We start from the raw sequence: 19,740 nt of genomic DNA on the forward strand, positions 1-19,740 counted from the left end.
ATTCCTCCAGTCTTCAGTGTCACATGATCTTCAGAAATCAGAATAATATGATGATTTACTGCTCAAGAAACATTTCTGATTATTATCAATGTTGAACACAGCTGAGGATATTTTTTTTCAGGTTTCTTTGATGAATAGAAAGTTCAGAAGAACAGCATTTATCTGAAATATATATGTTTTTGTAATATTATAAATGTCTTTATCATCACTTTTAATAAATTTAAAGCATCCTTGCTAAATAAAATGAGTAATTTCTATAATTTCTTCAAAAAGTAAAAGATGTAAATTATACCGACTCCAAGCTTTTGAATGACAAATGTATAATATTACAAAAGCTTTTTATTTCTGATAGAAAATGCTGATCTTTGGATCTTTCTGTTAGATATTTTTTAAGGTTAAAATGAAACCTGGACTGGTAGTGTCCCTATATATCACACTCATATCTTGTTTTGGATAAGAATAAAACATCAGGTCTGACAATATTGTGTCTTTATTTTATTCAAATCTATCTTTATTCACATTGGCTCGTGGAAAACTTGCTTCATCTTCATCCTCTCCGTCCTGGACGTCTATTTCAGTTTATCTGTTATTAGCTCTAAAAGTCAAATTCAACAGATAAATCTACAGCAACAGGGTGTGTGATGCGTCGTCTTATGAACAAAACCACAACAAAGTCAGAAAATACAGCCTTGACAGCATTAAACACATCAATTTACCCTGCTGAATAAACCAGCATAAGCTAAAGACACATGTCTGTGTCCTCTTATTCTTCCCTTCTGAACTATAGCAGCTGAATGTGTGTAAATACTCTGAAATACTCTGATTTATCTTCTGATTTATCTTCTGATTTATCTTCTGATTTATCTTCTGATTTAACACCGGTTGGCATAAGAGGAGGTGCATCTTTAAGAAATACTTCAATTAAATTATTTTTGTGTGCTGCAGAAGCTACTGAACCTATTTACTTTACTAAAGCAAAAGAAAATGTACTATAACAAATGGTTAGTAAATCTCTGTGGCAGAATTACAGCGCCACACACTGGTCTGGCATTAACACTACACCTGTTCAGTAGTTTCAGATATTTCTGATGACGCAGTGTTTAAAGTCTTTGTAGAACAGAGAAAGCTCTGGCTTCATGTGGATGTCTCTTCTGCTCAACATTGCTACACTCATTTAATAAAAAAACACAGTAAAAATGTGAAATATGTGAAATATGTGCATGTACAGTTCTCTCTCCACCTTCAATACCACGACTGAGGAGCCCTTGAGCAAGGCATCGAACCCCCAAATGCTCCCCGGGCGCCGCAGCATACATGACCGGGTGTGTGTGTGTGTGTGTGTGTTCACTGCTCTGTGTGTGTGCACTTCGGATGGGTTAAATGCAGAGCACAAATTCTGAGTATGGGTCACTATACTTGGCTGAATGTCACGTCACTTTCACTTTCTTTCATCAGTGACACATTGAATTAATCAAAAGTGTTTTAGAATATTTATAATGATCAAAAGTCATTTATAATGTTACAAAATATGTTTATGTCAAATAAATGCTGTTTTTTTTAAATTTCTATTGATCTGTGAATCCTGAAATAAATAAAGTGTTTCCAGTTTCCACAAAGTTTTCACCATAAGATGATGCTCAACAGTTCCCTGCATCCTCCCTCAGAGCACCGGTGCTGATGCAGGGATCGCGGAGAAAAGATCATTTCCGAGAGATCCCTGCTGGCCGGAAGCGGAACTGCGCTGTGATCTGCGTGTCCTCCAGCAGGTGGCGCCAGATCCTCACGTGTGAAAGTACAGATGCTTCTCTTTTAATAAAAAATGTCTTGTTCAAACACTCGGTTATAAAGCGAGTGGCTGCCGTGTTCTGTTCATGTAGATCTGTGTAGTGTTGCTTTAACAGCAGAGACAGTAAAACATCTTAATTCAGTCACAGAAACAAACTTATTGCTCTTTTGTTTGCAAACGCGTCCGTCCATGCAGCTCTGGTGTGTGTGTGTGTGTGTGTGTGTGTGAGAGTTATTATTATTAATAGAGTGACGTGACTCATGAGTTCCCGGTGTGTGACTGAACCGGTGTGATCTGGTTTAATCTGCTCAAAACCACACAGAACACACACCCAGGAGTGAATCACCCCCCCCCCCCTCTCAGTCAGATGTGATTGTGTTTTAGTGGCCTAACAAATATTACAATAACATTGTCAAAGCACTCATTATTTTTATACAAATAAAATAGTGTAATACAAACACACACACACACACACACACACACACACACACACACACACACACACACACGTCTACAGATGCAGAGTAACTCAGCACTTGTTGCAAAATGTGTGAAATGTCACTTTTCAAACTAATTTTATCTTAAAGTTGAGATGTGGAAGTGTTATTTTCTGTCTCAGATAAAGCCTGAGCTGATTTAGAAGATCAGCGAGTTAAACATACCATCCATCTACAGAACACAGACACACACACACACACACACTCTCTCTCACACACACACACTCACACCATCCACCAACAGAACACACACACACACACTTTTTTGTGTAAAGTGTGTTCATCCCATAGGTGTAATGGTTTTTATACTGTAGAAACTGTATATTCTATGGCCCTTCACCAACCCTACCTGTGTGTGTCTGTAAGTGTGAGTGTGTGTGTGAGTGTGTGTGTGTGTCACAGGAACAGGTGTGTGAGATCCTGTGCTCCAGACTCAACACACACTCCTCTGTTCCTCCTGCAGCTGTGTGAAGTGTTTAATGCTCTCCTCTCACTACATCCACAGATCTCAGGCAAAGAGAAAGAAATGTTTTTATTGGCACAAAAATGGTTTTGTCCCCGACACTATCTTCAGATTCAACCACAAACACAGAAACTAACACCTGTTCTTACAATTCATCCTCAGCACTTCAGAGATCATGATTCATTCAATCTCATGTAAATACATGTACATGTGTTTATCAATCTCTAAATAGAGAACACAAAGTTACATGGAGTTGACTGTTACAGATGATTTATTAGTTTGCCTTTATTTAACCAGGAGAGACCCTCACTGAGATTAAGAATCTCTTTCACAGGAGTGTCCTGGCCAAGATAGACATATGACAAACACGTCACAACAGTAAGATATCAGTAAAACACAGCACTAGAAGCGTTTGCAAATCATTCAATTATTTTCCACTGCACACAAAAGTGTTTTAAATTTACTGAAATGCCCCTTGATTTAGCCACAGTTTCATGTGAAGAGAGTCTCAGTCTGACGGTGCAGCAGATTCTAAAGCAGTTTAACCTCGATTAGTTCCAGCTGAGCACACATGAAGATTATAATACGACTGGGACCGCAGTGAAATCAAACAACAGAGATACGATGGCCAAAATGCCATAATTGTTTTGTAAATCAATAAGTACCACTGCATTTCCTTCTAACAGCAAGTGAAGACCAGGAAACTCTTTAATATAATGTACAACGATGTGTAGAAAGTGTACAATCATAAAGAGCTTGTTGTTGTGTGAGAGCAGAACAATAGATGACAGTGTCGTCTGCATTATAGTGGAACCCTGCTTTTTCAATATTTACTTCTAAACTATTTATATATATATATATATATATATATATATATATATATATATATAGTAAATAATAATGGCCCCAATACAGATCCCTGGGGGACTCCCGTACCCGCTTTCTATTAAGTCTGATTTGATACCTTCCACTTGCACACATTGAATTCTTCCCTTTAAATAAGCAGAGCTTACTAGCATTTGCTGATTTATTTTATCAAGAAAATACTCTGCTTTTTCATTTCTGGTCATAACTGTACATTTGTTACGAAGCTGTTAAAAATACAACCAATCAGGGTTTAAGTTGGTTTGTCTGGCCCACGCAGCATCCTCATGAATACAGACAATGCAGAGAACCACGGATTATCCCAACATTTAACTCTATATTATTTAAAAGGTGCATACTTGTTAATAATCAGAATAGAACAGTCATGAAAATATCTCCAAGCACTTTCAATATCTGGGATTTATGTAATTTTGTCCCAGTCACATTGATTGAGGTTTGTATAAAGAACCTTCGCTATTAAAGTGTTTCACACCGCGCTTTGGGATAATTCATGGTTTCTGCTTGGATAGTCCTATATCTCTAGCTACCGCAACAACACAATGAACACTAATATTATTTGCAAATACACTAAGCTAGAGAATATTTATGAGGGGCATTTGTGAGAACAAGATCTAATAATGTGGATTTTTCTGCTAATTTCATGTTGGGTCTTGTAGGTGAATCTACCAGATGAAAAAGATTATAGTTATCACGAAACACTTTAAAACCATCAGATACCGGATGCATCCAATTTAAGTTAAAATCACCCATTAATATAAACTCTTTATAGTTCAAAGAATTCATCAGAAGACAAAGAATCACTGGTAGCTGATGGAGATCTATAACAACCTCCTATAGTAAGCTGACATGACTTCGAAACGGTTTAGCTACAGATTCTGAAAATAGCATGATAGCCTCAAAGCACTCTTTATAAATTACAACCCCCCCCCTCCACCTTTTTTGGTCTGTACGCTCTAAAAACATAACCAATGATACTGATCTCTGTCTAAAACAGTTTTATTGAGCCAGGATTCAGATATTACTATAACATCCACATTTGTGTTTCTTGCAGATATGTACCATACCCGATGGAGGTAACAAACTATGAATGTTAACATGGATAAAACCCAAGCCTGATCTGGATTTATATCAGCTCAAGTAGTAAAAAACATTCGAGCCACATTTGAAGTCTAGTTTTTCTAGAAAATAGACCCCATTATTGTATATGAAATGCATACACCTGGTTTGAGTTCATGAACGTTTGTGTGAGCTGCAGTTCATGATTTAATCATGATTTGAGCAGATTGTGTTTTGTTTAATCACCTCTCGCAGGTTTTCACAGTTTCTCCCTGAATCACACAGATGAAGTGTAACTTAGAAAAGGTTTTAAATGGTTCAGATGAAATAAAAACAGAAGTAGTGAGTTCAAAAGCATCTTTAATAGAAAAGAGTAACGTGATTACACAAGCCTACACACCACAGCAGGTGTAGCAGTTAAAACAGCACAAGTGAAGCCTATGTACAAGCTCTACAGCAACAGATTCAGTGTAACAACGACTGATGAGCCCCTTACTGGACGATTAATGACTGAGAGGAACAAGAGGAGGAGAGAGGAGTGGGTGTAGAGCAGGTGATCTCCAGCGGATCAGGACTACGGTGAAGGATCTAACCCTGACCGGCGCTGACGGGGTCCTGGGGTTTGGCTTTGCTCCTGCGGTTCTTGGCAGACTGGATCTCCTCCATCAGGTCCTTCAGATAGCGGATCTCTCGGCTGATGGACTCGGCTCGCTCCTGGAGCTGCTGGTTCCTCTTCTCCAGCTCGGCACACTCGGAGCTCAGCGTCTCCTGCTCGGAGCGCTTCTTCTGCCGATAGCGCGTCGCTGCCGTTTTGTTCTGCTCCATCTTCTTCAGTTTCTTCTCCACCACTTTCGGAGCGCCGGGAGCGGCCTTCACGCGGCTCGTAACGGCTGGAGCGCCGTCTGGGTCGGGTCTGGAGTAGGGTTTGGTTCTGGAGGAGTCTGTGGGCTTCGGCGAGGAGACGGAGATCCCGCTGTCACTGTCGGACGAATCGCCGGCGTTCTCCTCCTCTTTGGGAGTCAGCAGCAGCACCACGAGTGGAGGAGAGAGCGGGACTTCAGGAGACGGGAGCACGGACACCTCGCTGCCCAGCTCCAGCGTGAAGCTCGGTTCAGGAGACAGAGGCTCACACTTGATCTCCACAGGCTCCTCCGGGAGGGGGAGGTCAAAGGTCAGCGCAAGGCCCAGCTCTGAGGAGCCGAGCGGAAGTGAATCCAGGTCCAGATCCATGTCTGTGTCCAGGCAGGCCAGCAGTTCCTCCGGAGAACTGGGAGGCTCGTCTGAATCACACGATCCGATGAGAGAATCCAGGTCCAAGTCACTCAGGTCTAACTTCTCCGTCATCCAATCCATGCCAGAGAACACGTCGCCTGCTGGAGGAGAGAGGTGAGAGTTTAGTGATGACGGCTCATTTGAAAACTAATATTCTGGGTATGACCACGAAAAATAAAAACATGTGTGTAGTGTTTGAGTGTAGAGTGTGTGTGTGTAGATTGAGTGTTTGAAGGGTCACCTTTGCTCTGCTCGAGCTCTGTTTGTGCAGGCGTCCAGGAGAGAGACTCACACCCTACAGAAGCGGGACGAGAGGGAGAGAGGGGCGAGGAAGAGGAGAGGGGTGATGTCCACCCCTCCGACAGAGCGCTCTCCTCATCATCGTCCAGAAGGGGCCCGAAGGGGTCAGCCATCAGAGACGAGGGCCCAAGGAACAGGGCCCCCACGTCCTCCAGACTCAGAGACATGACAGACGGTCGGAGCTGGAGCGGAGCGGGACTGGGGTTCTGGAGCGATGGAGAACAAGGAGGTGGTGCTGTCTACAGCAGCAGAGCTGGGGGTGGATGCCACAAGGGACCTGAAAGAAACCAGGCGAGACAACGTTACAGAGACCGAGCGAGAGACGAAACTCTTCGAGTGATTATATCTGATGTTTTCAAGTTTCTAGAATACTGAAAACTACCTGCAGCTGGAAACACTAAGCAACAATTCTTATACTATTATGATTTTTATACATTTTCAAAATGGACATTCTTTATTGGGGAATTTGTTCACATTTCCACACTTTACAAATCACTCCTATGCACATTCCATTATAGTGTTGCTGCAAATCATATTTTGTATTTTTTTTTTTTCTAACAAGGACCAGTTCTCGATACCCAGCCCTCGCTAGAGGGAAGATTTAACAGAACAAAAACTGGACTTCTTTCACTTCCTTGCACTGATGAACTAGCACCTTAAACCAGTTTATCCAGTCTCTAAACCGCAGTTAAAACTGCCATCTGGGAGGAACTGGAGCTGCCCACACGCACACCTTCACTTCCCATGACTAACATTTACCAAACTAAACACCTTACTATTATTAACGACTAGCTGACCTTTACCAGGAATTACCCCGCCCTTCCAAATAACGTTTCCTAATATGGTCACGACTACGGGAAGCCCCGCCCCCTGGTTCCTGCGCGAGATGAAGGTGTCCCTAACGCCCTCGCGCCATTTCCAGCGCTCAGCAGTCGGCCGCGAGACAAACGCGCGCGCGCCATTTTGAGGTGCCACGTTGACGCTCCGCGACAAAAACACCCCAGAAACCGTGCGACGCAACAATCAAAACAAACGGAAATCATTCTGAAACACGTCACGAAGCAACACTGTGATACTGCTAAATGTCGAACTGGGCTAGTTGTAACTATTGCTAACTAACAGCACCGCTTCGACGAGTTCTTGACATACTAAATCAAACATTAAGGGCCGAGAAATACTTACGCCATTTTGCCAAATAGAGCCAGTGCACTTGACCGCTGCACTGCCGGGTTCGCCGCTGCGATTGTTGCCGCTGCAAGCCGCTAAACTGCCATGATTCCCGAGAGAGAGCCGCGTGCGGAGAGACAGAAGCGCGGGAGACAGAAAACAGAGAAACGGCCGCGAGGTGGTTTATATACTCCCGCATCACACCCACACAGTGCGCTTCCGCCGCTGATATCACTCCGCCGTATCTGCTTGCTGATTGGCCTCTGCGGCTCTCAATACCTTCCAAACAAATAGTACCTAAATATTTACGTTCGCACGTTATGTAAATCATGCGCTCGGAGATCAGACAGGAAACAAAAGCGTCGAAATTACATGAATAGTTTAGATAGTCCGAATAAATAACATTTAACGAGCCTTATATTTTCATATCTTATTAGCAAGAGAAGCTAAGTTAAAGTAATCTCTACTCTTTCGATATGAATTATTAACGGAGACAGAATGGACTGTGTTTAATACACAAGTGATAGTAATTCAATCAGGCAGCAATCTCCGAATCTCCGAAAATCTTTTTATTATTATTATTTTGACACTTTTGCAAAGATACAACACAAGAGCTCATCCCTACGCAAGAGTAAAACAGAGTTATAAGAAACGGTGACCTCTAGTGAACATTAATGAAGTGACACTCATTTAGTTTTCCTGCTTGTGTGATCTGACACATGAAATTCTCAAGATATTCTAGTGATTCAGTCTTAGGAGGATCTTTTTTTATTATTCTGAATACAGCAGAAGAACACATATCTACAGACAACAAACGAAGCAGCTATCCTTTCCTTCACTATATTCACACACACACACACACACACACACACACACACACACACACTGCTCTTCATATCTCTTCCGAGAGCAGTTTCTCTCTCATGTTCATCAGCTCTGTAAGGCCGGTCTGAATCTGTTCGGCCACCTCAAGGATCTGCTGAGCAAATCTGCTCTTTGACTCTTTCTTGAGCTTCTCTGAATCTTGTCCGGTGAAGTACAGATCCATGCCGACGGCGAAGCCATGGATCACGCCTGAGGATCGGCTCATCACGCTCAGGGCCGTCGACGCTCCGCCTGCGATGCCCACGAGACGCACAATCTTTGCCGATTTCACATTGACGCGTTCCAGCGTCAGCAGGTCATATTCTCGGAGCTTTCCCATCTCTGTGCTGATGTTATCCAAGTAGCCTTCAACCTCCTCCATCTCACTTTGGCACTCCTTTAGGATGGTTTCCACCTTCTTCCTGACCTGATCTTTTCTGACCTTGTTGGTGATGGCGGCCGAAGCCCCCGTGACCCCTCCAGCAGCCGCGACCCCGACCCCGACCACCGTGATGGCCAGAGACGCTCCCAGGGTCACGGGGGACAGGAGGATCCCGGCCACGGCCGCCGCGCCGCCCACCGCTCCTGTGGCTCCTCCGGTGATGCCAGCGATCTTCACCCCTTTGTGTGTCTTATCCACAGCATTAGCCACTTCCTGCAGCTCAGTAATCTGTCTTTCTAGAGCGCTTGCACAACTGGGCAGATGAGAAACAAAGACCTGAAGAGTGTTTGTGAAGCTTTCACCAGTGTGCATGAAGGACCTGCAGAGACACAAGACCAATGAAGCATGTTCTCTTTCGCTCTTACAACAGATGGATGAATCAATATATATATTAGAGATGAAGAATGTGTATATTTATATATTTATACACAGATTCCTGTGGCTTCACGTTACCTGAAGTCTGAATCTGAAACTATTGTAGATTCTCCTGACAGAAACAAAAACAATTCTGTTTCAATGTCTTAGAAAGTGTGGGAAAGTATGTCACCTTTAAAGGTTGCAAACGCTGCTTCTGGTGACAGATACACTGGCACTGGATTATAAATAAAGATTACAAGATTATCTCTTACTCGAAGTGTTTCCCATCCGAACGCTTTCCTTTACCTGCTGGAAAGAGAGCAAAGCTTCATTCTGTATTATTCTGACACTTCAGTCACACTTTAAACACCAAATCAAGTGTCGTTTATTATTATAAAACATTTAAAATAAGATGCACTTTAATAATGTCTGAGGGAGTTTATACCTGTGGCTCGCTGTTTTGAAGTCGTTTACTAAGTTGATCCTCCAGAGCTGCTTTGAAAGTGACCTTCTTCTGCATTTTGAGGAAACACACAATGCTGGGATGAAGTGTCAAGATCCAACACATCAAAATATCAGTATGTGTTTATGAACAGGCATTATTGGTTGTGTGCTTTAGATCAGGTTTGTATGAAAACCTACCTCAGAACAGCATGGAATGCTTTTACTTCTGGGTTTAGTCTTCGGATGTGGAAGCGGAGGAACCACGCATTTCTCAAACTCATTCACTCTCTTCAGTGACATGCAGAAAAACCAAGCAGATCCTTTCAGTGATGATGCACATGAAACTCAATAATATTCAGTTGGTCATAACTGAGGTGGCTTTACCGCGGTCACTGGCTGGTCTCCACTGGAGCACTCCAGTCCGGTCTGAATAAGTCCAGGGTCCAGTGGGTGGCGCTCTTCTTTCTCATTCCCCACTGACTGCAATCAGAACCATCAACATCTTCATCATTCAGTGCACTGAAAGACCGGTCTAACAGTGACCGGTTCCACTGCTCCTTCATCTGATCACTCATCACTAAATCTTTTACTTTCACAATCTTTGCGTGCTTAAAACTATCATCTTAATTTGTTTGGATTTAGATCATGTTTATATGAAATCCTACCTCAGAACAGCATGGAATGCTTCTGCTCCCGGGTTTAGTCTTCGGAAGTGGAACCGGAGGAACCACACGTTTCTCAAACTCATTCACTCTCTTCAGTGACATGCAGAAAGACAAAGCAGATCCTTTCAGTGATGATGCACATGAAACTCAATATTAGGGTTAGGAATTGTTAGAAATGTTCCAGGATCTTGACTTCAACTGGAATGCCCCCAAAAACAGCTCGCCTTCACTCTTCACCTCTTCGAACACTTCTGAGAGACAGAGTTTTATTTTCAGCGGGTCACATCCTGCAGGTGTAGCGTGTGCCCAAATATTTTATCGCTGTGATATAGACCCACATACTTAAAAAAACTAAATTCCTCATCCTCTCTCAATCACTTATACAAACGTAGACTCCCTGCTTTTTCAAGGCGAAATCTTGTTCAAGAAAATAAAACCTCTCATTATACAGCCTGGGCACCCATTCTGTGAATTTCGAGATGGGGTTTGGAAACAATTTGACGAGTCTACTCGCTGCAGTTCGCTCGCAGAACGCCCCGCTTCAGAGGCTTTGTTCAATGTTCTGTCACGGACAACAAAGCTATTGTTCTCCGGCAGGAGGTGCAAGCACTGCGTTCAAAAGGCACTGTGGAAATAGTGCTCCCAGTGAACAGCGAGTCAGGCTTTCTCAGCCACTGTTTCCCCATCCCAAAGAGAGATGACAGGCACAGACCCAATCTTGATCTTAGACATCTTGAACAGCTTGCTTATGCGCTGGTCGTTCAAGATGATGACGGTCAAGAAAATTCTTGTGCATATTTGCCCCAAGGGACATGTCCCCTGAGGGATTTAAAAAAGGCTGCTTGGCCTTATGGCTTCTGCCTCTGTAATTTCTGAAGGGCCCTCGGACTGTGCCGTGTTGGGACTTATCGTTGGTTCTAGGGGCCCTAAAAAGGCCCCCATTTGAGCTGCTCAGTTAGGCTGACTTGCAGCCCTTATCGCTTAAAATGGCCCATCTCCTTGCTTTGGCGTCGGTTAAGCATGTGGGTGACTTACAAGCACTATCAGTCAGCGCCTCGTGTGTTGAGTTTGGGTTTAATGACTGTAAGGTCATTTTGAAACTGAGACATGGCTATGTTCCTAAAGTGCTTTCTACTCCCTTCAGAGCGTAATTAATATCCTTATTGGTGCTCCCCGCTGCAAACATTGAGTGGGGACCAAATTATCTCTGTCCTATCAGGGCTCAGAGAGCCTATGTGTTTAGGCAGTCTGAACAACTATTTGTTCGCTTTGGAGGCCACCAGCAGACTCTGTCGTTTACCAAGCAGACTGTCTCGCTGGATTGTTAATGCAATAGCTCTGGCTTACGCATCAGAAGTACTAGAATGCCCTATTGGTGTGAGAGTCCACTCCACAAGGGGAATGGCATCCTCATGGTCGTGGTCCAGCAGCATATCTGTCAGTGAGATCTGTGCGGCCACTTTCACCAGATTCTATTACTTAGACACCCCCAACCTGCAGGCATGGATTCTATCTCTTTAATCCTCCCATGGGGGTAATGGTTTCTAATGCCCTCAGCTAAGCTTGGGGCGAGATAATGCCTAAGTTCCTTGGTGCCCTTATTAGTGCTCTAACACTGGGCTCGCAGAGCAACATGTAATTGTTGTTCATAGTAAATGATCGGATTCGTTCACATGCATGACCAGAGTGAATGTTCGAAAGGGAATGCTTCAGTTACTTAACTTAACCTCAGTTCCCTGAAATAAGGGAATGAGAGTTATGTCACTTGCCGCACTACTAGCTGCATGAATCGATGATCATTGCTTCAGTCGAATGATCTGATGAATAGCTCTACGGACTGACTTATATAGCAGTCAGGCCATCCCCTTTTGGCAGGCCGGAGTGCCATTGGTGGATTAGATACGTTCCCAACTCTACTCAATAATATTCAGTTGGTAATAGAGGACCTGAGGTTATCTTTCATATCTGAGGTGGCTTTACCGCGGTCACTGGCTGGTCTCCACCGAAGCACTCCAGTCCGGTCCGAATAAGTCCAGGGTCCAGCGGGTGGCGCTCTTCTTTCTCATTCTCCACCGACTGCAACCAGAACCATCAACATCTTCATCATTCAGTGCACTGAAAGACCGGTCTAACAGTGACCGGTTCCACTGCTCCTTCATCTGATCACTCATCACTAAATCTTTTACTTTCAAAGTCATTCACTTGCTTAAAACTATCATCTTAATCTGTTTGGATTTAGATTATGTTCATATGAAAACCTACCTCAGAACAGCATGGAATGCTTTTACTTCTGGGTTTAGTCCTCGGATGTGGAAGCGGAGGAACCATGCGTTTCTCAAACTCATTCACTCTCTTCAGTGACATGCAGAAAAACAAAGCAGATCCTTTCAGTGATGATGCACGAGAAACTCAATAATATTCAGTTGGTCATATCTGAGGTGGCTTTACCGCGGTCACTGGCTGGTCTCCACTGGAGCACTCCAGTCCGGTCCGAATAAGTCCAGGGTCCAGTGGGTGGTGCTCTTCTTTCTCATTCCCCACTGACTGCAACCAGAACCATCAACATCTTCATCATTCAGTGCACTGAAAGACCGGTCTAACAGTCTGACCGGTTCCACTGCTCCTTCATCTGATCACTCATCACTAAATCTTTTACTTTCACAATCTTTGCGTGCTTAAAACTATCATCTTAATCTGATTGGCTTGACCAATTCTTAAATATGCTGATAATCGATGAAGATTGATTTTGTTGTTCTCACCTTGCGTGGCCCTGGAGCCAATCGAGGAGCAGGTTTAGGAGCAGAATGCTGAAGAACAGATCAGAAATCATTCAGAACGACACCGCTGCATTCTGAACTTCAGGGTCTCGACAAACACACTGAGCCCAATGAACTAAAGCCCATCAGAATGAAACACTGGCGATAAGAAACTGTCTTTGTAGGTTGGATTCATCTGGGTTTAATTCTCTTTTAATTTTTAATCAGTATCTCAGTAAAAATATGACAAATATCAATTTGGCTTTAGTAAATAACCAAAGTGGTACAAAACTATACAGGTATTCGAGGGCAGGCTCTAAGATGGTTTAGATCCTACCTGTCCGATCACTACCACTTTGTTTATTTAAATGTGGAGTCATCTCATTTATCACCAGTTAAATATGGAATGCCACAAGGCTCTGTCCTAGGTCCTCTTCTATTTTCAATATACATGTTGCCCCTTGGTAATATTATTAGAAAATACGGGATTAGTTTCCACTGTTATGCTGATGATACTCAGATATATATCTCAACGAGACCAGATGAAATACTGTAATATGAATACTGTAATAAACATATAACATGACATTAAAATATTATCATCACAGATCCGTCATATAAATTATCACTGCCAGTGGAAACACATGGAATTAAACTGTATGAAATACACAGAAATCTAGAATTATGTTTTAGGTTTTAGAATCACTTACGTCGTCCATTGTCTGCAGAGGTTTCATGTTCACAGCTGTGTGTCTGCAGAAGTGTGAGACAGATCTGCTCTAAAGCACTCAATCATCGATTAAAACACTTTCACTTACAACACAAAGAAGCATTTCCAAACATCATAGATCAGTTTATTTTGGCATTCATAGTTTACATGCTTTAGAAAACAAAGTAGTTTCATTAGTTAAACTTGAGGAACCAGTGAGGACTGGTTTAATAGCATGATTATTCACAAGTAGAGTTCACATGTAGCTTCCAGAATTCTTTATGTTTGTTTGCTACTATGAACTAGAAAAACAGCTCTTAAACACAAGCTTTTTATGGATCCATGAATAACCTGTCTGCTGTACAAAAGGTTCTTTATAGTGGAACAATCTTGATCTTAGTGCTGCGTTCAACACCATAGATCATGACATACTCATAGATCGATTACAAAACTATACAGGTATTCAAGGGCAGGCTCTAAGATGGTTTAGATCCTACCTGTCCGATCGCTACCATTTTGTTTATTTAAATGGGGAGTCATCTCATTTATCACCAGTAAAATATGGAGTGCCACAAGGATCCGTCCTAGGTCCCCTTCTATTTTCAATATACATGTTGCCCCTGGGTAATATTATTATAAAATACGGGATTAGTTTGCACTGTTATGCTGATGATACTCAGATATATATCTCAACGAGACCAGATGAAACTTCTCAATTATCTAAGCTAAAAGAGTGTGTTATAAAGTTTGGATGACCAATACTTTTCTCCTATTAAATTCGGATAAGACAGAGATATTACTTATTGGACCAAAAGGACAGTACACAGAATCTTGTAGATTACAATCTGCAACTAGACGGATGTACTGTTACTTCCTCTACAGTCAGAAATCTGGGTGTTATATTAGACAGCAACTTTTGAAAATCATATTTCCCATGTTACAAAAACTGCATTCTTCCATCTTAGAAACATTGCCAAGCTACGAAACATGTTATCTGTTTCTGATGCAGAAAAGCTAGTTCATGCATTCATGACCATTTCAACAACAAAAGAGCAAAGCATTCAAGAGCATTTCCTTTTGTTGATTTTGATTGCTTCCATTGTCCTCATTTGTAAGTCGCTTTGGATAAAAACCCAAACACTTCTTGTGTGAAGAATATTTTAATAACATAAAGAACAATTTACCACTAGAAAAATAACCTTTTGTGGAATGGAAAGATTAAAGATGTTAAAAGTCTTCATGGAAGCTTCAGAGCTCACACTGAACCTAAGTGAGGCCACAAACTTGTGAAATCAGAGGAGTTTCAGATGGAAACATGTGGTTTTGTGGGCTCTTTAGCACATGAACATGTTTTTGATGCGTATGAGCTGGTCAATGTTCTCTTTGAGTTTCAGAGCCACCTCTCGGATCTTAGCAGCAAACAGGCTCTCCGAGCCTTTCTTCAGCCTCTGTGTGTCGTCTTTAGTGAAGTACGAATCCAGATCTGCGGTGAAGGCCTGGACAGCGCGAGTGTTTTCGCTCAGAGCGCCGATGATGTCGGAGTTTACGAGCCGCTCCGCCAGCATCATCACGTCTGCGGCATCAGTGTCGACCGCAGGCTCCAGCCTCCTCAGGTGCTCCATCCCTGTGATGATGAACTTCAGGCACTCCTCCACATCCTCCATCTGGCTCTGGTAGCTCCGGAGGATCTTTTCCACCTTCCTCCGGTTCTGAGTCTTTCTGACCTTCTTGCTGATGGCGGCTGAGGCTCCGGTGACGCCTCCGGCCGCTGCCACACCGACACCGATCCCGGCCATGGCCAGCGAGGCTCCGAAGGTCACAGGTGCCAGAGCCATGCCTGCTACTACAGCTGCAGTTCCAATGGCCCCCGTGGTGCCACCTGTGATGCCTGCGATGCGTGTTTTCTTCAGCGTCTTGTCCAGTTCGTCTGCGATGCAGTTGAGCTGAGTGATGAAGTTCATCATATTGGTGCCACGGAGAAACAGAACCTGTTGGTAGAGCTGAACTCCGGAGCGGATCTGCTGAACCGTCGGAGCAAACCGTCTGGAGGAGAAGACAGATGGACCTTAAGTGGGTCACTTTCTACAGCAGAACAGACGGAAGTCTAGAGTAAAGTCTGCAGGTTACCTGCACTGATCATGATCCTCCTGCTGCTCCTGATCAAACACATGATCCCAACCTACAGGACAAACACATCCAGATCATGCAGACCCCGTTGCAGATCAGAACCACACAAAAAATCTTTGAGTTCCTACCTGGCAAAAGCCCACTTTTGACAAACAGATCGGCGTCTGACTCCTGCAGAGACAGAATCATCATCAAACCTGCTGTCAGCATCACTCATGTGAACCAGAGAGAGTTACAGACACTTTACCATCAAACTGGAGCACGAGAAGCGCTTCCCCTTCCCTGCACAATCATCTCCAGCATCCTGAAGATTCACAAACAAATCATTAGTGTTTCAGTGAATAAACACAAAATACAGTGATAATACGTGATATTGTCTCCTGTAGAGCTGCTCAAAGCTGAAACTCTTGCACCGATGGCTGTGTTTATTCCTGTATGAAGAGCTTGAGAAATGAAGGTGGTGTTGTGAAGCGAGAGACCTGATGGTCCAGCAGCACGAAGATCTCCTCATACAGGTCCTGATCCGGGTCACTTCTGACCGCTTCTGAGGAAGAGGGACGGGGGGGGATCGGAGGTGACCGGATCTCTCTGTAATCCATGTATTCTGGAGGAACGTCACATGAACGTGTGCTTAGAAGGAGTTTGCCAGGTCTTTGGGGAACTGGCGGCCGTGGCGGCTTCACCTGAGACAAAATAATAATCAGCATCCAGAAGCAGTAATGAAAGCATCGCAGTGTGACTAATGAACCGATGTTTTACACAAAATTGGATTTAAATGCAAAAGAACTGTTTGATTTCCAAATGATAACTGGATGCCAGAGATGAGATCATGTGACGACGGTGTAGTGATCATTGCATTCCTTCCACATCGTAAGTGTTTTTAACCAGCAGTGCACACTACAGTCCAAAACTATTTCCATGCTTTTATTCATCAAGCATGCATAAAATTGATCAAAAGTGACAGAAAAATACATTTATCATGTCACAAAAGATTTATTTCAAATAAATGCATCACTAAAAAAAAAAAAAAATTATTAAATATATATATATATATAAATTCATGTAGTGCAGCACAACTGGACAATAATAATCAGAAATGTTTCTTGAGCAGTAAATCATCATATTATTCTGATTTCTGAAGATCATGTGACACTGAAGACTGGAGGAATGATGCTGAAAATACAGCGGAGCATCATAGAAATAAATTACATTTTAACACAGATTCACACAGAAAACAGATTATTTACATTAGAATAATATTTTAAAATTTTTACTGTGTTTTTGTTCAAATTAACGCCGTCTTCGTGAGCAGGAGAGACTTCTTTCAGAGACTTCCTCGACCCAGACAGGTGAGTGTAACAGAGATCTGCTGAAGCGCTGGAGGCAGTGTTTTCTCTGTCGGGCAGCACTTGCTCATACAGAGGGACGCAGTGGTGGTCAGTCTCAGCTGACGTGCTGGACAGAGGTGAATGACCATCAGGACGGAGCATGATCCTCCTGTCACACAAACCATCACTCAACACTAAACACTTGACCTTTACATTTAAACACAACAATATCAATGCAGCTCTACATGCACAGTGACTCTTTTATTAGAGTTAATGACACATTAAAACAATAACTTACAGTCAGACCGTGATACTTCTCTACTTCTTAGCATGAAGGTTCCCCATCAAATGAGGGAATAACCCTGAATGTGGTTTCAGACCTCTCTCTGAGATACAGACAGACTCGTCCATCCAGACGCTCCACATTCTTCAACCCTTCAGGACGTGTGTAGGTGAGATTAGCACTCCAAGAGAGTTTAGTATTGTGAATAATGTGTAGCCAAACAGTTGACCGCACCCATTGACATCCATAGAATAGAAAAAAACACTGAAGTCAATGGCTACCGTTAACTCATTCTTTAGAAAACATTCTTTTGTGTCCAAGAGCTGAAAGAAACCCTAACAAGTCTAGTGAAAAAATGATGACAGTTTTCATTTTCAGGCCAAATATACCTTTATTTCAATACATCCTTGTGACATTAGAATAAAAAAAAAAAAATCAGAAAAAGAAAAGGTTGTTTGTTTTAATATATGGGTTTCGTTTCTGAAGTCCGTCGACAGTTTTACAGCAGCAGAATTACACAGGTCTTCACTTACTAATTCTATTTTTCTAAATTGTTTAAACAAGTTCATAAATCATTCACTGTCATCAGTCAAACAGGATTTCTGCAGCAGAGCTCGAGTCAGAGATCGTTCCAGATCATGCAGGCACGGGTTCACACAGACGTTAGAGTTTTGAGAAATATTCCTTCTGGAACTTCTGGAAGTCCTTCTCAGTGAAGACGGATTGTTCCTCGGGTGTAGATGCGGGCGGATCGGGCCGATCACAGGCGCGACGCCCCGAGTGCTGCTGGACGATCTGGAGAGAACACAACACAGATCACAGATCATCATCACTGAGAGAGAGAGAACCTGCAGTTCTGAAGGAGAGCTGACCTTTCTCGTGTCTCTGTTCTTTGTTTTATGATCAGCGGCCAGGAAATACTCCACATTTGACTTCAGCTGACTCTTCTTCTGCTTCTTTCTGTATTCGTCTGAGGAAAACAAAACATGAGAAACTGAAGCAGAACCGGTCACAACCCTAACGCTTCGGAGATCAGTGGTGAATGAGCAGGTTTGAGAAATTTTTATGAAGTCGGAGCAGATTTGAAGTATGTTTGTGCAGGTTTAAAGTACATTTCAGCAGGTTTTAAGTAGACGGTTTGGGGAGTTTAAGAGCAGATTTGAGGAGTTTTTACTAAGTCTGATCAGGTCTCAAGTAGGTTTAAGCTGTTTTGATGAGTTTAGAGGAAGTCTGAGCAGGTTTGAGGAGGTCAGACTCACCCAGCGCAGACCGGATGTGCTTGTCTTTGACCGTGTTTGTGCTCCGCGCGGATCCTCCGGGTCGCTGCAGCCGCCGGATCCGCCTCTGAACGCCCTGTTTATCGCTGCTGATCTGCTCCATCAGCGCGGACTTACGACAGCTGCTCTTCTTCTGCTTGCGCTTCACTCCATCTACAGACACGAGCACATAACATCACTCTTTACAGATATCAGTTTGCCTACATAACGTTACCCAAACAAATACAGACTCTCCGGCCAAAGCGATGAACTAATTACCTTTCTCGCTGAATAAATCAAGTCCTCTTCGAATCACGGATGCTGACATGATCAAAGTGATGAACGAGGCGAAAATAAATGTAGATAAATATAAAGTAGAAGGACGCGTTCAGTGTTTACGTGCCATGTGAATTCAGCGAGTGCGTCACAATAGAGGCTCGGGCAGAAACACGAGCAGCAGCAGCGAAGTTCCGCCGGATTCAGCACCAGCGCATGAGATGACACTGAGACGGTTCTGTGAATAGTAGTTGATTTATTGGCCTTTTAAACAGTCCGTTGAGTATGGTTCAATCTTTCTTTCTTTCTTTTTTCATTCTATCTTTCTTTCTTTTTTCTTTCTTTTTCATTGTGATTATTATTTGAAGCTTTTAAAATGCTTCAGATCTCAGTTTTCTAACCTTTAACATATTTTCCTCAGTGTTGCGACCTTTACATGTGTTGACCTCTGCTCTGATATAGAATGAAAGGGCACACATCACATGAACATCTGAGTAACAACTTCTGTTTTTAGCTCATCTAGGGATTTTTGGCACTTCTGTGTCGAAAGTTTGGACAAAGGGCAAGCACACACTGGTCAGACAGTGACTGATCTTAAAAACGAAAGAGATGTTGAACATTCATCAGTGTACTGCTGCAGAATCACCGCATCCTTATTTCTCACAACTAAACCTTGTTTGATTGTTGAGATTTCGGAGACTGAAAACACATCTGGAGTCTGTAAGTTAAATGCTTTTTCTTTTAATGAACAGTTAATTTAGAGTAACGCAGCATCCTTAACACACGAAGAAATCCATGATTAGTTAT

General features: G+C 42.8%; 5 protein-coding genes across 9 annotated transcripts in view; 1 reads left to right on the forward strand and 4 right to left on the reverse strand.

The window, feature by feature from the left end:
• Positions 1-5,030: 5,030 nt before the first annotated feature.
• LOC113095179 (cyclic AMP-dependent transcription factor ATF-4) lies at positions 5,031-7,603 on the reverse strand. The gene is made up of 3 exons (XM_026260813.1): positions 7,442-7,603; positions 6,201-6,536; positions 5,031-6,060 (listed from the first exon to the last, which is right to left on the reverse strand). Exons 2-3 carry the CDS (start codon positions 6,424-6,426, stop codon positions 5,276-5,278), a joined length of 1,011 nt encoding a protein of 336 aa, XP_026116598.1. The 5' UTR covers positions 6,427-6,536; positions 7,442-7,603; the 3' UTR covers positions 5,031-5,275.
• A 384-nt stretch (positions 7,604-7,987) lies between these two features.
• On the reverse strand, positions 7,988-13,733 carry LOC113095178 (uncharacterized). Of its 2 annotated transcripts, none has more exons than XM_026260812.1 (12): positions 13,665-13,733; positions 12,958-13,005; positions 12,647-12,742; positions 12,461-12,550; positions 12,179-12,274; positions 10,199-10,288; positions 9,918-10,013; positions 9,732-9,821; positions 9,535-9,603; positions 9,362-9,395; positions 9,186-9,219; positions 7,988-9,051 (listed from the first exon to the last, which is right to left on the reverse strand). In XM_026260812.1, the coding sequence occupies exons 1-12, from the start codon at positions 13,689-13,691 to the stop codon at positions 8,319-8,321; spliced, it is 1,503 nt and encodes a 500-aa protein (XP_026116597.1). In that variant the 5' UTR covers positions 13,692-13,733; the 3' UTR covers positions 7,988-8,318. The 2 variants fall into 2 exon arrangements, with proteins under 2 accessions (XP_026116597.1, XP_026116596.1); XM_026260811.1 differs by having other exon boundaries at positions 9,362-9,398.
• A 991-nt stretch (positions 13,734-14,724) lies between these two features.
• LOC113095157 (apolipoprotein L6-like) lies at positions 14,725-17,607 on the reverse strand. Of its 2 annotated transcripts, XM_026260785.1 has the most exons (7): positions 17,417-17,607; positions 17,065-17,287; positions 16,270-16,473; positions 16,038-16,094; positions 15,919-15,961; positions 15,791-15,842; positions 14,725-15,706 (listed from the first exon to the last, which is right to left on the reverse strand). In XM_026260785.1, exons 2-7 carry the CDS (start codon positions 17,278-17,280, stop codon positions 14,998-15,000), a joined length of 1,281 nt encoding a protein of 426 aa, XP_026116570.1. In that variant the 5' UTR covers positions 17,281-17,287; positions 17,417-17,607; the 3' UTR covers positions 14,725-14,997. The 2 variants fall into 2 exon arrangements, with proteins under 2 accessions (XP_026116570.1, XP_026116571.1); XM_026260786.1 differs by lacking the exon at positions 17,417-17,607 and having other exon boundaries at positions 16,270-16,394; positions 17,065-17,140.
• Positions 17,608-17,772: 165 nt separating this feature from the next.
• On the reverse strand, positions 17,773-19,126 carry rps19bp1 (ribosomal protein S19 binding protein 1). Its single transcript, XM_026260787.1, has 4 exons — positions 18,937-19,126; positions 18,661-18,831; positions 18,274-18,371; positions 17,773-18,196 (listed from the first exon to the last, which is right to left on the reverse strand). Exons 1-4 carry the CDS (start codon positions 18,983-18,985, stop codon positions 18,065-18,067), a joined length of 450 nt encoding a protein of 149 aa, XP_026116572.1. The 5' UTR covers positions 18,986-19,126; the 3' UTR covers positions 17,773-18,064.
• A 147-nt stretch (positions 19,127-19,273) lies between these two features.
• LOC113095155 (interleukin-2 receptor subunit beta-like) overlaps positions 19,274-19,740 on the forward strand; it is a 27,127-nt gene continuing 26,660 nt past the window's right edge. For all 3 annotated transcript variants that reach the window (XM_026260776.1, XM_026260779.1, XM_026260777.1), the window contains exon 1: positions 19,274-19,653. The gene's annotated coding sequence lies outside the window, so the exon portion shown is untranslated. The remainder of the gene's footprint in view (positions 19,654-19,740) is intronic.

Source organism: Carassius auratus, unplaced genomic scaffold, assembly GCF_003368295.1.
Source record: "Carassius auratus strain Wakin unplaced genomic scaffold, ASM336829v1 scaf_tig00215630, whole genome shotgun sequence".
NCBI lineage: Eukaryota > Metazoa > Chordata > Actinopteri > Cypriniformes > Cyprinidae > Carassius > Carassius auratus.